Source organism: Lacerta agilis, chromosome 4, assembly GCF_009819535.1.
Source record: "Lacerta agilis isolate rLacAgi1 chromosome 4, rLacAgi1.pri, whole genome shotgun sequence".
Taxonomy (NCBI): domain Eukaryota; kingdom Metazoa; phylum Chordata; class Lepidosauria; order Squamata; family Lacertidae; genus Lacerta; species Lacerta agilis.
Genome location: NC_046315.1, coordinates 31,071,900 through 31,088,899, shown reverse-complemented (window position 1 = coordinate 31,088,899; position 17,000 = coordinate 31,071,900). Strand labels below are relative to the sequence as shown.

At 41.0% G+C, this 17,000-nt stretch overlaps 1 protein-coding gene across 2 annotated transcripts in view; it reads right to left on the bottom strand.

Moving 5' to 3' along the window:
- NME7 (NME/NM23 family member 7) overlaps positions 1-17,000 on the bottom strand; it is a 70,290-nt gene that overhangs the window by 38,864 nt on the left and 14,426 nt on the right. The window contains exons 1-7 of one of the 2 annotated variants that reach the window (XM_033146590.1): positions 13,914-14,021; positions 12,275-12,373; positions 10,557-10,723; positions 9,303-9,413; positions 7,914-7,964; positions 5,690-5,897; positions 1,268-1,373 (exon numbers count right to left, since the gene is read on the bottom strand). In XM_033146590.1, the coding sequence (XP_033002481.1) occupies positions 1,268-1,373; positions 5,690-5,897; positions 7,914-7,964; positions 9,303-9,413; positions 10,557-10,717 (637 nt within the window). In that variant the 5' untranslated portion in view covers positions 10,718-10,723; positions 12,275-12,373; positions 13,914-14,021. Of the gene's footprint in view, positions 1-1,267; positions 1,374-5,689; positions 5,898-7,913; positions 7,965-9,302; positions 9,414-10,556; positions 10,724-12,274; positions 12,374-13,913; positions 14,022-17,000 lie in introns of those variants that run through there. The other variant, XM_033146589.1, reaches the window with a different exon arrangement.

Below are 17,000 nucleotides of genomic sequence, written 5' to 3'. Positions count from 1 at the left end.
CATACTGATTCACATGAGCCTCATCCCACCATATAACAATTTATGACTGTTGCCTAGTGGTGGAAAAGCCACAGAATCTTCACTTGTAAGAAGTTTAAATATGCTCCAGCTGCCCCCTCAAATGCCTGGTAACCTGATGTCGAATCTTCCATATCAACTTTTAGGAAGAGGGGTCTAAAAACTACAATGCCCCAAAGGCTGCATAGATCACAATAATGTTCTTATTAGCATTTACTTCTTATACAAATTTGTTTTAGAAATTGTCAGCAGCTGAACCAAAGCATATAATCATACTGTAAACAGTCTTAATCATTTTCCAATGTTTGATGGTAGGGAAAGGAAGCAGTTTTCTATATAAGGTTATGTTTAGACATCAACCATTTCAGCTGATCTGATGAAGAAATTCCACCAAAAATAATACGTTTTCAATAAATCACAAGGATTTTAAAGTGCTAACTCTGTATTTTAGTACTGCATGTGTAAATTAGTCTAAGGCAGGCTTGGGGAGTTTGTGGCTCTCCCGATGTTGCCAGATTATAACTGGTTTAAGGGAAGGCTAAAATTCTGTTGGACATGTTTCCAGGTACCCAAGTGACCTGAAAAGGAAGTGAATCTATGTCCTCCAAATCAAAGTCACCCCTTGCCCTGATTGCTTTTTTTGGCAGAAGGGGGAATATCACCTGTTTGAACATATTTCCAAGAAAGGTGATGCCGAGTGTGTGTGTATAACAATGGTGTACATTGAGGCCACCTTGCAGCCCTTTAGGAGTTGGGCTACTCTGTCACAGAATGCTTTGTTAGCTAGTCTGTCACAGAATGCTTCTTCTCTTCCAGACGAAGGGAACAAAGTTACCAAGTTGGAAGTGTGGTAGGGGCATCACAGATGCTCAACATCTGGGTCACCACCACCCACTCAGCTTCTTCTTCATTTGCCTCTGGTTGGGAGGTCAGACATTACAGGTTGTGTGATATTTTGCTACTTACACCTTCTGTGGACAAGTACATATTAGCATGCAGGCTTGTAGCAGTACAGAGAACATCAACCCCTGTTGCACATAATTTCTCAAACGCAAGTATTTATGCAATTTGGTCTGTGTTAAATTTCAACAAGCTGCGAGCTAAAATAAAATAAAAACTTTCTTACCTCCAGCCATGCACAAAACACATACGGTAGCAACTGTGCAAGTCTAAATCTATGCAGCTATTCAGCTAAGAAGAGAGATGCTGAAGGGCACTTTCAGCCGAGGGTCAGGTCAGTGTCACCTACCTTCTTTAACTGAGTGAGGCTTAATAACACAACAAGTACAGTGTGTGTATTTTGCAGTGTTTGCAGGTCCACGGCCTCCACTGGAGGGAAAGAACAACTCCAGCTCCTGAAAATAATTGGAATTAAATATATTTAATTGTGCACAACTGCATGACTCATAGTCATAGGACACCAGTTATGATTATGAGGGTCAGAGTCATATTCCCAAAGCAATATTGAAATCCTACGTCCTCCCCCATTTATTATTATCTAGCCGTTGGCTGCATTTCAAAGTGCTCTGTGACGCTTTCCTCCAGAAGCATGGTTTTCAACATATTTACACTTACACTCCATTAAACCCCATACACATATGGTATTCCATTAAGCTTCACATTCAAATTTGCTCATGCTGCTACCTATGCAAATGGAACTACTCACCTTCCATAATTTAAGATATGTTCTGAGTGAGCAGCACAAACATAGGGCATCTGCCCTTCAATACAACATTTTTAAAACACTAACTCCATTCTTCCTGGCAAAAACCCTTCACAAAGTGAACTCTCCATGCCAGGTTGTGTACCAATAAGACAAATTACCTGGATTTCATGATTAACATAATTTTCAGACTTTGTAATGACAAAATGTTGAAAAAAATTCTTGTCTTAACTGTAGAGCTACTCTTTAATCATATTTGTAAACCACTTTCCCCCAATGGCATCTTTCAGACCATCTAGTATGCCTAACAAGCATCAGAATTGCGGGTGCCTGGCCTTTGGCTTTCTTGTTTCTTCCCCTCCCTTGGGAAAAGAGGTACAAAGCAATGCACTGGAAGACTGAGAGGAGAACAGAGAGGGCAGGAGTGCAAGATTCACAGGCAGAAAAAAGGCCAGGCACAGCCAACTGAGAGGAGAAGAGAAAGGGCAACTATATCCACATCTCCACAAGTGGAAGAGAAAAGGCTTGAAGGGAGGAAGAAAAAGTCAACAGCACAGAGACCAACTCACGGTGAGATGTTTCTGGCCGTCTTGAAGGGTTGAGTGCTGGAGTCTCTCCATTCCCGGGAATGGAAAACCTCACACCCATGGTTACAAAACTCACAAAAAGCAGAAGCAAAGTGGTATGTCTCACATGCCTATGGAGATACTGCCCTGGATAACTCAGCGGGTGCCAAACTGTAAATGCGATCTACTATTGGTTGGGAAGGAACAAAGCAACCTTTAACTACAACAAATTCTAACAGGTGGTCCCTTCATTTGTATGCAGAGCAAACAATTTAGTCCAGGTTGACTTTAACAGCTATTTCTTTCTTCCCAGAGCAGTTTACAGATGCTGCATCCTACGGGTTTCCTTGGTAACTGGTACAAGGCTACATAACAGTTGTGCTACCTGCTCAATCAATACACAATCCCAACCACTGTGCGTGACTCCAATAATTATGAAGTAAAACAAAAACACTAGGGTTTTAGAATTTGTAGGCACGTCTAAGAACTGTGCAACTAAATATTTAGTTCAAGAGTGAAAAATGAACTATATTTTTAAAAGCACAGCTGTAATCCCTCCAAGGCAAAAGCATTTTAAAATAACTCAATTTACAACTATTTTGTTCTTTCTCAGCCTATATTCAATGATCCCCGCAGCATTCCAGGGCAAAAGAAACATTGACATACCAATGAATCATAGAACTGTAGAGTTGGAAGGTACCAAAGGGTCATCTAGTCCAAGCCTCTGCAATGCAGGTGACCCATATGGGGATCGAACCTGCAATCCTGGCGTTACCAGCACCAGCTAACCAACTGAGCTAGCTTGCTTCCCAGTATGCTCCGCAAGACCCCATTGGCTACTGACTGTCCCTATTCTCTGATCTAAACTGTCCCTATTTTTTTTACCTTTTGGGAAATGCCTGTTAAAATGTTGTTAACGTGAATTGCTAGCACTGTTGTTCTTTAGGGTTCAAGTCTCTCTCCAGTTCAGCTTCTGAGTGGGGTGGCGCTGGTAGCATCTTCTCTTCCTCCAGAGCACATGCAGTGTTAAGCACACACACACAGGAGCACAGAGCTGCAATGTACAGCAGTTCACAGCTTACCAATTTCATAAGCTATGGAGGCTTGTTTTGCACAGTTGCTAACAAATTGTAGGTGCTTAAATCAGCAAAAGACAGTTGACTTCAGGGTAGCTTAATAAGGCACACATGAGGTGGAGCAGAGACTTAAACTAAGTGCAATAATAGTATGTGTGGGGGATCTTGGTGTGAGAATCAGGTGTTACAAGGTGCTGTGATTAGTTTGAGAGCGCACACTCACATTTTAAATGCATGGTCCAAGATATTAAACTTTCTTTCTTCCTCTCCAAGTTTGCCTTCTCTTTCAGACCTATATACTTTTGTTTTACCATTCATGTCTCCTCTACAGTAAATAACCCAAAGCAATGTACTGGTGTACTTTCCAGAGTCTATATATGCTACTCCAGCTCACATTTCTGCCACAACTGGTCTGTCCACTGGACAGCTATGAGTTCCACAGCATCAGGCTTACAAAGACCAGATGTTTCGCTACACCAGCAAGAGCACAAACAATGACAGTTGCCTAGCAGCAGTCATCTCTAGGGCTGTGGGCCTGGGTTACTATGGAACCTGAACCTACTATAGTCACTTCCCTCCCTCTGCTGAGCCCAACAAAATAAGGAGAAGTTAGTGGAGGGAAGAAGGTAACAAAAATGAGAAGTAAAGACTGGAAACCAGGGAAAGAAGTTTCTTATTGAACAGTTGCTGGGGTGGCGGGTGGGGATACATCCAAGTGCCAAGGACTACACCAGCTTTCTTTTGCCTTCACACTTTGTAGTTCCTTAGTTACATGCATTTTACAGCGCTATGAATATGTATGTAATATAACCAATAAAAATGCTGATTCTTCTATTTGTCCAGCATCCTACATTAAAATAACTGTTTTAACGAATAAGGGAGGCAGAAAAAATATCAGAGTTCCCAAGCAATTGCTATTCCACAGAGAACAAATAAGTGAGTAATTAAGGTGCTGTGCGCAACACTATTCTTAGCTACTCCTGACAGCCGTAAGAAACGTGTTTCCATGGAAAGCAAAACAGGTATTGAAGAGCAAAGCGCAAAAGTGCTTTTTTGTCCATTCTGTTTTCTTATGGCTTGTAAAGATATATATAGAAGCCTGGCCTTTAGTCAAGCCGCATTTCCAGCAGAGCCTCCAGAACTTTCAGATGGGCTTCGTAATCCACCGCAACAAAAGGTCATTAAAACTCTGAGCTGTTCCTTAGTGTATTTGCTTATCGACATGCAGCTTTGACTCTCACAAGGTAGAGGGGGGGGGGAACCAAGCTCCAATATTACCATCTGTTTAATTTAAGCAGTGTCAGGGTCAGACAAGGGATGCTGCACCAATGAGGAGGCTCCCAAATATCCTGCGGTTTGAAGAGGGGAGGAAAGAGGGGCTGCCACTCAGCTTAGCTTTATGAGTTGACTGATGGCTGTTCTGATTTTCTTTAAAAGAAGGCGGTTTCACCGCTCACAGCACAACTACCTCTATTGAAGAAGTGAACATGTGTGAGGGCCGACTAAAGTTGTTGACCTTTTTCTAGGATTGAAGTTGTTGAGCTTTTTGTACAGGTATACTGCCACGGGGACCGGATTAGATCAACCAGCGGGCCGGGTTAGGATCCCGAAACGGACTTTGGACATGCCTGCTCTATGGCCATTCCCTAGCAAAACATCACACACACTTCCTAGAGTAATCTCAGAGCAATACAGTACCGTACTGCATTTCCTTGCTGTAGCCCTTCTGGGAAGCGAAGGGGACAGGCGCAAAGCAGCACAGTCTCCTTCTTTTAAACAACAACAAAAAAGCCCCAGTTACCTCAAACATTTAAGATACATGGCAGCCAGCCAGTCAATGCTGGATTTAGGGTGGGGCAGGTGGTTTTCCGCACAGGGTACAAGCCGAGGGGCACAAAATATACCGCAACTATGACATAGTGCACTTGAGAGCATGCACAGAATAGAAGGTGAGAGGGAGGGAGGCATGAAAATAAGCAAGGGGGGGTTCGTCCTTGCTCAAGGCGTCATATTACCAAAGTCCGCCCCTGCCTCTTTCCAGCATAAAGGCAGGCAGTGGGGAAGGAAGCCTTTTCCTTTCATAACATTTCTTTAAAATTTTCTGTAGAGATTGTGAAGCACAGGTTTTCTAGAAGAGTTTTGAGAAAGGGCCCACTTTCCCTCTGCATGGTAAGGGAAGAAAAGGCAGGGGTGAGTATTTTCTTTCTTTCTGATGTGCTAAGCCATATAGCTACTATGTGCAATTTAGCTAAACCAAGTTCAGACCACAAACATTGGAAGTAGCCAAAATCAATTTTGTATAATATATATGCCAGTAGAAGCCCAGTCATCCAGATGCAGAATTTTTTTTGGGGGGGGGGACTTACTCTAGCAGCAGAAGCAAAAGAATCTGGACCATGAGCCACATTTCTTATGCCATCAGTTCCAAAACATGCCCTAACGCTATTTGGGGCTTCAGTACGGGCCACAGAAGAATTTGCAGGTCCTAGTAAATTCTTCCATCGGCTTACAGCATCATCTCCCAAGATCTCCATGGCAACAACGGGGCCACTTGTCATAAATTCAAGAAGCTCACTGCAAGCAGAAAAGACAGCGGTTAGCATTCACATTGAACAGGATGTTCAAATGGGATTCAGCTGCCCTAAATGCAAGCAAACCAACAGCCCCAAGGGTGGTATACAACACTGCTGTACTGCTCACAGACCTCTCCTTGCGCAATGGAATTCCCTCCTATTTCTCTTTTCAACCCTCTGGAGGAGATTGGGGGGGCATGTAGGGGGCGTTTCTGAGCACAATTCAAAGTGTTGGTGCTGACCTTTAAAGCCCTAAATGGCCTCAGCCCAGTATACCTGAAGAAGCGTCTCCACCCACATCATTTTGCCTAGACACTGAGGTCCAGCACCAAGGGCCTTCTGCAGTTCCCTCACTGCAAGAAGCAAAGTTACAGGGAACCTGGCAGAGGGCCTTCTTGGTAGTGGCGCTGGCCCTGTGGAACGCCCTCCCATTAGATATCAAGGAAATAAACATGTTTAGAAGACATGTGAAGGCAGCCGTTTAGGGAAGTTTTTAATGACTGATGTTTTAATGTATTTTTCATCTTTTGTTGGAAGCCGCCAAGGGTGGCTGGGGAAACCCAGATGGGGAGAGTATTACTATTATTATTATTATTATTATTATTATTATTATTATGGAAGGGGTCCTGTTGTATGAGTGGAAATGTTTGCACAGTGTTGGATATAATGCAGCATATAATTAGCCATTTTCTAAACACAAAGCTGCCACAAAACCACAATTTCACACGAGTTCCCAAAAAGGTCTAGTTTGCTTGTTCTAGTACCTTTAGGCAACAACATCTGGAATAATTTTAATCTAATATTTTAAGAAAGTCTGCACTGGAGCTGAGAGCAGACTCTCCAAGTTCTTATCCTATCATTGTTTTATTTCAGATTAAGTAGTTGCATAAGTGCCAGGCTCCTAGTTCTTCATGAACTGGCAGCCTGTAGGACATATAAAGCTTGTCAAATCTATCTGGGCTGCGTGCTAAGCCTCTCCCTCTGTCAATCTCCACTCATTGTTACTGCTCAAACATGGGTAACTGGGTTCAATCACAAGAATGTATCGTATATTGCTTTTTCACATTTTTACTTTTATATGTACAGTATCTTTGTTGTTGTTTTTGTCCCTCTCACTTTTCCTTCTTTTTTTCCTGTATCACTTTATTTCTTTTAACTGAAATCACCTTAATAAAATATAACTATTAAAAATAAAAAGTGGCTCCCATTAACAACACACACACACACACACACACACACACATGCTGCACAGCATTGCAAAAGCATTCACTCTATCACTGAGCTAGCCCTTCTCATTTGCCTAGCAATGAGGAAAAAGCATCAACTGCCGAATAATTTCTTTATATTTCAGAAATATACATGAGGCATTTCAGGGCAAAGCCTTCCTAAGGAGGTTTATGAAATTATTTAAAAACACAAGGAAAATGTTAATACACAAATAAACCCATGCCATTCCAAACTAAAAACAGCAAAAGTTTGAAAAACAGCAGTCAACACCTCAATAAAATGCAGAATGAAACACATTTAAAAACAACAACAAAAAACAACGTGCATTTTTTAAATGAATGGGGCTATAGGTCCCTCTTCCATAGATGAGGAGCCACTACTAAATAAGATCCTGTCTCTGGTATTTGCCAGTCTGATAGGTCTTAGCAGCATACCTGCAAGCCATTTGAAACTAGATTCTTATGTTATCCTTCAAATAACCTGATTACAAACTATTTAAGGCTTTGCAAGTTAAATAAGTAAGGTAAGGTGTTGTAACTGCTATCATTGGCCATGAGTCAGTATATGGCAGCTGCTGCTCCTGCTCAGTTTCAGGATTGTGAGGAGAAACCAGGAGGTAAGCCAACCCTGAAAGCCTCCACAGTCCCATATACCTCTAAAAATACTACCCACAATTTATCGGTATAAATCTAAATCTAAAGATCAAGCAAAAATCAATGTCGATTTCATATTGTTCATATTTCACTGGGCACATTGTACAAGTCAAAACATCCTGCAAACTGAAACTTACTTGTAATACGGCTTAGCTTGGTGATCTGCGTAGAAATCCATTGCTTCTCCCCTACAAAAGATTTGTTTAAAAACACGCGTCATTAATGCTTCTGTGAAAAACAATTAATAATCAGCAATGGCTTCACTCACAGAACCATAAGCAGAGTTCTGCTTGCGCCGTCAGGTTTCTTTGAACCCTCACAGGATCAAAGGAAGCTGCCATATCCCAAGTCAGACTGAGTAGGCTGAGTACTGCCTCCACAAGCTGGGAGCAGCAGTCTAGGCTTTCACTCAGGGGTCTTTGCACACTCCACCAGGGATGTGGAACTGTACCGCCAAGCTTATTTTTGCATTAGTAAACCTTTTACTAATGAAGATTACTGAGTCTGAGGGATTTTTTTGGAAGCAGGCATTGTTTTGGAGCTATCTAGGCTACTCTGCTTCCAACAGAGCAGGCATGCCCTGGGTCGTTTGGGGCATGAACCCTGACAAGATAGGTAAAGGACCCCTGAATAGTTAAGTCCAGTCAAAGGCAACTATGGGGTTGCAGCGCTCATCTCACTTTTAGGCCGGCGTTTGTCCACAGACAACTTTCCGGGTCATGTTTAATCTCACTGTAAACATGTGGTACAGTGACAATAAAGTATATCTATTCTATTCATGGGCCAGCATGACTAAACCACTTCTGGTGCAACGGAACACTGTGATGGAAACCAGAGCACATAGAAATGCCGTTTACCTTCCCGCTGCAGCAGTACCTATTTATCTACTTGCACTGGAGTGCTTTCGAACTGCTAGTTTGGCAAGAGCTGCGATAGTGCAACAGGAGCTCACCCTGTTGCGGGGATTCGAACCACCGACCTTCTCATCAGCAAGCCCAAGAGACTCAGGGGTTTAGACCACAGCGCCACCCGCGTCCATATGACAAGACATGCATATGCAGCAGCATACAGAGTGCTGCACCACATCTCTCTGGACCACATCTACTTCACCACATCTGTCTGGATCATGGCTAGGACCCAAAGGGATACAGTATCTTAAATACATGGCTGCCGTCATCCCATGGATCTCCTCCCTGCATCTTCCACTAGTATTCAGTTACAGCATGTGGGTGATATCACTTAATGGTGCTCAGCCTTTCCCATCTCCCCTCTGATTCACTGGCTGCTGTTTGTGGAGCGGATGGACAGAGCACGAAAATGCTGAGCATGATGGATTCACAGATCTGCTTTAATGGAACATGACCAGGTAACATGGGGAGAAATAGGTTGGCAACAGTCACCCATTCAAGGTAAACAATAGTTTCTCCTTAGGATCAAGGTTTTTCTTTGTGAACCAGTAAAGGGGATTTAAAAGTGTCAAATGTATTTAACCGATGTTTGAAAATCTCAAATTATTAAAACCTCACCTTGAAACTTTTGTCATTTTGGCTTTAGTTATTGTAAAACCGGCTCTAATAATCATATCAATGACATCTCCAAGTTTGAGTGCTACATCAGGTTTCAATAAAGCCAAGGTTCTAGAGAGAGAAGGGAAATAAACCAATAAAGTCAAAATAAGTCGTCAAAATATGAGCTTAAGTAAATCTCCAACTAAACAAATACCATTTCAAAAATATGTTATTATGTCTGTTACATTTATTTTTATCCTTCATATAACCAACTGAAGGTTTTGGATCAAAGATCTGACTGGTACAAGTGGCACATATGACAAAAAGTTGCATGGGGAGGGCACAATGGTGGCAACAGGATGTGCACTTGGGTGATGGCTGCCCTTTTGGACTTGCCCTCTGGAGGCCTGTTAGATTGGCATATTGGGGGGCAATAATCATGGTGTCTCACACCAGGAAAATGAGGGTTTCCCTGTCTCCTGCCCTTTTGTAGCACAGTTCTATTATTCCCATATTGAATAGAGAGGGGGCTACAGAGAGGTATTTTGCCTATATTGTAGGGGAAAGCCTGAAACAAAGCGGGTTATGACAACATCACAGTAATGTTCATTGTTAATATTCTTTCTCACACTGTGGGCTGAAGGGTCACTTAGCTGAGGGAGATATTGGCTTTTGACAACCCTCTAATGTAATATAGTATTTTGGAGGCAGTGGAGGATAGGGGTGCCTGGCGTGCTCTGGTCCATGGGGTCACGAAGAGTCGGGCACGACTGAACAACTGAACAACAACAAGCCTTGAGAAGATTGTATAGAAGATGATTAACAAATTAATCATCATCATCCAGGGAGTATCTTGCTATCTCACTTGAGTGCTGGCACTTAAGTTTCTTAATCTTTTCCCAGAGATTGAAGGGTAACTGAAATATAACCAGAATTTAGGGGGTGCACATCACTCTCTTTCTCCTTAGGGAGACGAGAGGAAGAGTTTGCTGAGGAGTGGGTGTTGTGCTTTAACTAGTGTGACATTTGGACAATAAACTCCTAGAGGGCTATGTGCTATTGTGATGCACAGAGAGAGAAGAGGAAATGAGGATGCATCCCTAACTAATAAGCAATCACTGTAACAAGGCTTTCTCTTTGCCCTTTCTCTCTTGGAGGCTACCAGCTGGTCCAGGCACCCTGGCCAGCAAGAGAATGAAGGAGCGCAGACATCTCAATAGCCTCAAGTTTATAAGGTAAAAAATAAGAGGTTCAAAGAATATATCCCCTCACCTTTCTTTGCGACTCCCCAACATGCGGGAAGTATATTGATCCCCATAGTCAACCAAATTGAGGTGGCGTGAGTAGATAGTGATTTTGTTGCCCACAAACAAATCTTTAAACTGCAGATCTTCATATTTGATGCGATTTAGGAATCGGCAGCGGTTCTTCATGTCATACTGGTAAGGTAAAGAGAATGAATAATCTACATGCAGGTCTAAAATACCTTTTCTTTTAAGAAGAAGAAGAAGAAGAATATCATGCACAAAGAGAAACAGATACTGTTTTTTAAAAGTTACTTTGACTACTGTTATGTGCCCCATTTTTCAAAACTAGCACCAGCTTAAGAGCCACTTCCTTCCATACATTTCTCTCTGAAGGCTCCAAAGTTCATCTGAGGCACTGCTGCAGATTCTTCAACTTCAGAAGGCAAGGCTGATGGCAACCAGTGCTAGGACGTACTCTAGGATGACACCTATCCTGTAGAATGCCTAGCAAAATGTGTCAGGCCCCCAAATTATATTCTTTCAATAGGAAGGGAACTGGGGCTAAGGGCATGACTGGAAAAGACATAGCTCTTCAAAAAGTTATTTGGCTGATGGCTGGTGGGGGGGGGGGGTCCTGGTGTTTGGCTGTGCCAGACTTATTGTGCTTTCTTGGCTTTTAGTTTTTATTATGGAATTTAAACTGGGAGTTGTTTTAGATTTAGATTTATTTATTTATTTGTATTCTGACTTGGTAGCCACCTTGAGTTCCTTGCAAAGTAAGAGGGATACATAAAAAATAACAATTAAAGAACAAGATTCTGAAGCACTGGATTCTACAATACTTCATACTTCACAATCTGCATTTATAGAGATCCTTTTTCTAATGCACCTATACCAAATGGTTTGAGGCACAGAAGAAATAGAGGTATCATGAGCTGAACCAAATGATCTGCTTCACAGTCCAGTCATATACGTGTGTACTTGGAAGTAAGCCCAGTTGAACTTAATGTAAGGTTACCAGACATCCCCGTTTCCCAGGGACAGTCCCCGCATTTACAAATCAGTCCCCTGACAAAATCCATCTACTATATTTAGTAGGAAATGGCAAAACAAATTCTGTTCATAGCTTTTCCTAAAAACAATTCCTACTGATGAGCATATTTATTAAAAATGTAAATCTGATTACTTGCAAATATGGTCAAAATTATCTTTAAATGGAGTCACTTTTTCCAAGCCAGAAAGGAAGAAACATTGTATACTTGCCTTTACATTTTTACTATGTGTATGCATTTATTATCATCATTTATAATCACACACAAGATATGAATAAGGCCACTGTGAATAAGCCCACTGTGTCTAAAACAGCTTACATTCATGTTGGTGTGCACAGGATTGAAGTATCACCCTCCAACACATAATAGCAGATCCAGCTGCATATGGTACTACAACAATAACTGAATATACTGAATTGTCTTACCATTTATCACTTTCAAAAGTAACCTTTTGGATATTCATCAAATTGACTAAAGATCATAACTCCAAATAAACAAATACTTTCAATAACCATCCCAAACTGAAGGCACTTGGAATGAGAAAAAGGGGAACCAAACTGCTTCAACACAGAATGTCTGAACAGGACTGAGCACAGAACTTATTTTTACTCTAGCTTATTTGGCATTCAAAATCCAATAGTAGGTTTGCTACTGTAGTCAGATAATAAAGTTATTGTTTCCTCCTATGTACCTTCAAAATACTGGATCCCAATTACTTCCTGGCTCTGTTCCATAATATTTGCCAGAGCTTCTGGTATTTACTGCAAATGCTCCAGTTTCTTCTCAATCACTACCAAGAAGTGTGACAAATTGGAAGATTAAAAACAAAACAAAAAATCCCCTTCCTCTGAGGTTTTTATATGCTTTGTACACCTTAAGTTATTTATAAATCTGATTAAAACAAAGAGGCAGGTGCAGAGCAAAGTGGGTAAACAAAAGCAAAATCAACATCTGATTTGGTAAATACAGCTTGCAGATTTATTCCTCTCCCTATAATAACCAAGAGTAAATGAACCAGGCTGGCTTGGAACCAAAGAACCCGTTTAGGCACATTAATGAGTTTCTACAGGCACACTTGAATGTTTCCTTTTTTCAGATGGTTGCTGTTTCCATTTATTATTAATATTAATTAGTCTTATCCCCCCGCCCCAGCTTCTTCCTCCCAAAGTACACCAACACCCAATGAGTTTCAGCATCAGCTTGTCTACAGGAGCTGTCGGCTATGTGCATGAGTCCCAGATCTTAATGGTCTACAAATCATTAAGCATCTAAAATTGAATTCTAAGAAGGACATTTGGGGGAGGGGGCTAACATAGGGTAATTAACTGACTAACAGTATGTTTTACAATGAGTTGCCTTTATCACTTGCTTTCTTCTTTAGCAACTTGGTAAAGATAAGCATTCCTTAGGGAATGAAAGATGGCCATATACGGTAAGTAGATGCATTACTGAACTAATTTCTGTTTGCAAAGAGGAAAGTGAGTTTCTGATAACCCAAAATTAAGATGCCCTCTTACCAACCAACGAAATGTTTTTTATTGGCATAAAATGCAGCCATTCTTTCCCTGATTTAGATTCTGCTATTATTAGTACACTATTTCTTGTTTCTTCCGACACCAGAAACAATTGCAGTAATTGGCAATTTCACCGAAACAGAATGCAGAAGAGAATATAAGAGCACAAAAGAAAGGTAACTCCATCCTCTCTCTGATTCACATGGGTAGGACTCCACTTGATCAGCCACAATCTCTGTCTTCTGTGCAGCCATCAGGTCTTGGTAACAAGACCTTTATATACCTGAGCCAATTAGATCTGAGCAAGTGATGAATGACATTATATATCATACCCAGTAACATACTCACTAGCATGTAAAATATGAAAAACAGGAGGATACACAGGTGGGCAGAATCCACATACTGTGTATCAGAACAGAATTTAAACACAGCAAATGAAACTCTAACACATGTCCCACAAGAAATGGCTGCTTCTCAGCTTTCCAAAATGGAGTTTTACTCTTAAAGCAGAGGCCAATAAGGTGAAGCTAGACAAACCTTGGAAACCATATATTGGCATGATAATTTAAATTCATATATCACCTTCTTTCCATCACTGAACTCAAGACAGCATGCAAGTAGTTTCCAGGTTGTCTCCTATCCAGGCACTGACCAGATGCTGACCTGCTTAGCTTCAGTGAGGCAGTGGCGCCATGTGTCTTCAATTAAGAGAAACCCTGCCTTATATGATGTTCCATCTTATGGTTGTCTTATAACCGTATAGGGTGGAATATAAATTAAATTCATCATCATCATCATCATCATAACAAGTCTTACCATCTCCACTGATCCATCTTTTGGGTAATACAGAAGCTCATAGCGTCGAAAAAGTGCAGCATTTGTATCATACCACTCTGCAATGAAAGCGTATCTTTCATCCTGGCTCTGAAAGAAAGGGAAAAGAGGAATGTAGGATTTTAGTAATAATCTCATAAAAGACAATTCAGAAAAATGCACTTCATCCAAATGAAAGGTTGATCGACCAGCAAATACACCTGAGGCACAGCACATAGCAACAACATTGCTAGGCCAGAGCAACACATCATTCAGACGCTGAGGTTTCCCAAAAGGAACAATATGGAGACCATAACTACTGTGATTACTGAGAGCTAAAAGTACATAAAGACTTTGAATACTTGAAAAGAGTTTTCTAAATGCAAAGTATGACTACTGTTACCATTACAGTCTGCCTTAAGCTATTTTAAACATAAGCCAATGACTCTTACTGAGGTGACACCACCTCACCCACAGACATCTGTCAGGGGAAGAGGCCTCACAGTTCCAGCTTTAGTTCTTCCCACTTTTCCCATCAAGTTCCTACCTGGGCCATGATCTTTAATATGGGCAGGGCTTGCCATGAAAATTATGTGTCACATTACGGCATCTCTACTTTTCTGCAGCAACCTCACCCACACTGCACTGCACAATAGGGCTACAGCACTATGCAGAAAAGACAGTCTCAGTAGGTAAAATAGGCAAAAGCACATCAGGAGATTTTTATGTGCAGATGGATCTCATGATTTCTCTTGCGAATAGCACCCCCTCCAATCCCTTCCCCAATATGATTTTTAATCTAGCCAGTGTATATGCCCCAGGCAGATTTCATATCTACATTCAGCTATATTTTAGCACTACAGTATTGACTTTTTTCAGGAAGTTCTACTCTGGAATTTGAGATGAAATACACTCTCCCTGACCAAACCCTGAAAGTAAACACTACCAACCTCAAGTCAAATGAGAATTATTGCCATTGTTTAAACACATCTTTCAAGCCAGTAGTGGTGGGTTCTGTACACTTGATGGTGACACAGCTGTTTGTCAGGAGGGCATGCAACATATGGGGCAAACGCAAAGAACAAAGACTTGATCTGATAAAGAAAGACAAGAATGGGAGTAAGGGAAGGGACTGGTTCAAGCGTCTCAGAACAGAGCACTTGGCATAAGTGTTTCCCACTTCCCCAAGCAGCAAGAAGTTCCAAAGTTTAGTTTCCTTTGGAGGGAGAGGCCCCTGGAGACTTATAGGGTCTTTGTAATACAGGATAACCAGACGGTTAAGTCCAGACAAAGGCAACTATGGGGTGCAGCGCTCATCTCACTGCAGGCCGAGGGAACCAGCGTTTGCCCACAGACAGGGTCATGTGGCCAGCATGACTAAACTGCTACTGGCTCATGGAGGACTGTGACGAGTGCCAGAGCGCACAGAAATGCCGTTTACCTTCCCACCGCAGCGGTACTATTTATCTACTTGCACTGGTATGCTTTCGAACTGCTAGGGTGGCAGAAGCTGGGATATGCTTTCTTACAGGCTATAATGTAGATAAAAGCACGCCTAATTTTGCACCAGACTGCCAGAAAGGAGTTCTTGCTCTTACTACTTTATGCAGTGCATCATTGCTTCCACAAGGTGTGATGCTGTCCACCAACTTGGATGACTTTAAAAGATTACATAAATTATTTTTTTTTTTTTATAAGATTTTATTATTTTCTATTAAGACAAAGGGAAAACATAACATAGACAACAACATTCACAATATAAGAATACAAAATACAATACAAAAACACAACACAAAAACATAATCAAACAATCACAATAAAAAGAAACATATACAAACCTTTAAACTAACACTTGTCCTCTTACTTTTCTTGTTACTAACTTCTCTATTTTGAGGGACTTCCCCCATTCCCTCCACTGTCTTCAAAATCATATATATCTTCAAGGTAGCTTTGTATCTTGTTCTATTCACATTAACTCAATTTCTAATACACTTTACTTTGCTTAATCATATCTTAACTTTAACTCCAAATCTTAACACAATTCCTAACAATTAAATTTTCCACGCAAAAATATCTTACCAACAATTTTATCTAACATATATCTACTGAAGCCGCTATTCTAGTTAATTCTGCTCAGATATTCAATTTTACTGTTTTGACTAAATAATCCTTAAATTTCTTCCAATCCCTTGACACCTTCTCCTCCCTCTGGTCCCGGATTCTGGCGGTCAGCTCTGCGAGTTCCATATATTCCATCATCTTCATCTGCCATTCTTCCACCATTGGTATCTCTTCTCCTTTCCATGTTCTTGCCAATAATATTCTAGCTGCTGTTGTGGCATACATAAAAAACACTCTATCCTGACTGGGTATCTCTTCATTGGTCATGCTCAGAAGAAATGCCTCTGGTTTCTTACAAAAGGTAACTTTCATTACCTTCTTGAGCTCATTATAAATCTTATCCCAGAAAGCATTCACCGCTGGGCACAGCCACCACATATGATAAAAGGTACCTTTCGCATGTTTACATTTCCAACATACATCTGACATTTTGGTATTCATCTTTTCATTATGTTTTCTCTTAAACTATGACAAGCAGTAAATTTGATACCTTTCTGCCACAATCTCTCCCAGTCCTCCATCATAATATTATGTCCTACATCTTTCGCCCAATCTATCATTGACGATTTAACCAGTTCATCTTTCGTATGCCACTCTAGCAAAAGATTATACATTTTGGAAAGGTTCTTAAAGTTCGATTCTATCAGTTCTGTTTCCAGTTTTGATTTTTCTACTTGAAAACCAACTTTTTTGTCCATTTTGAATGTTTCATATACCTGATGATAATGCAGCCAGTCGGGGACCTGACTTTTCACTTGATCGTAGCTTTTTAGCTTAAAAGAGTCCCCTTCCTGCTGCAATATGTCCATATATCTTAACCAATTTGCAGACATGTTCGGTCTCTTGTAGGCCTTGGCCTCCACTGGAGAGATCCATCTAGGGGTCTTTCTCTCTAACAAGTCTTTATATCTAGACCAAACCTGGTATAAGGATTTTCTAACTATATGAGACTTAAAAGTTCTGTGAATC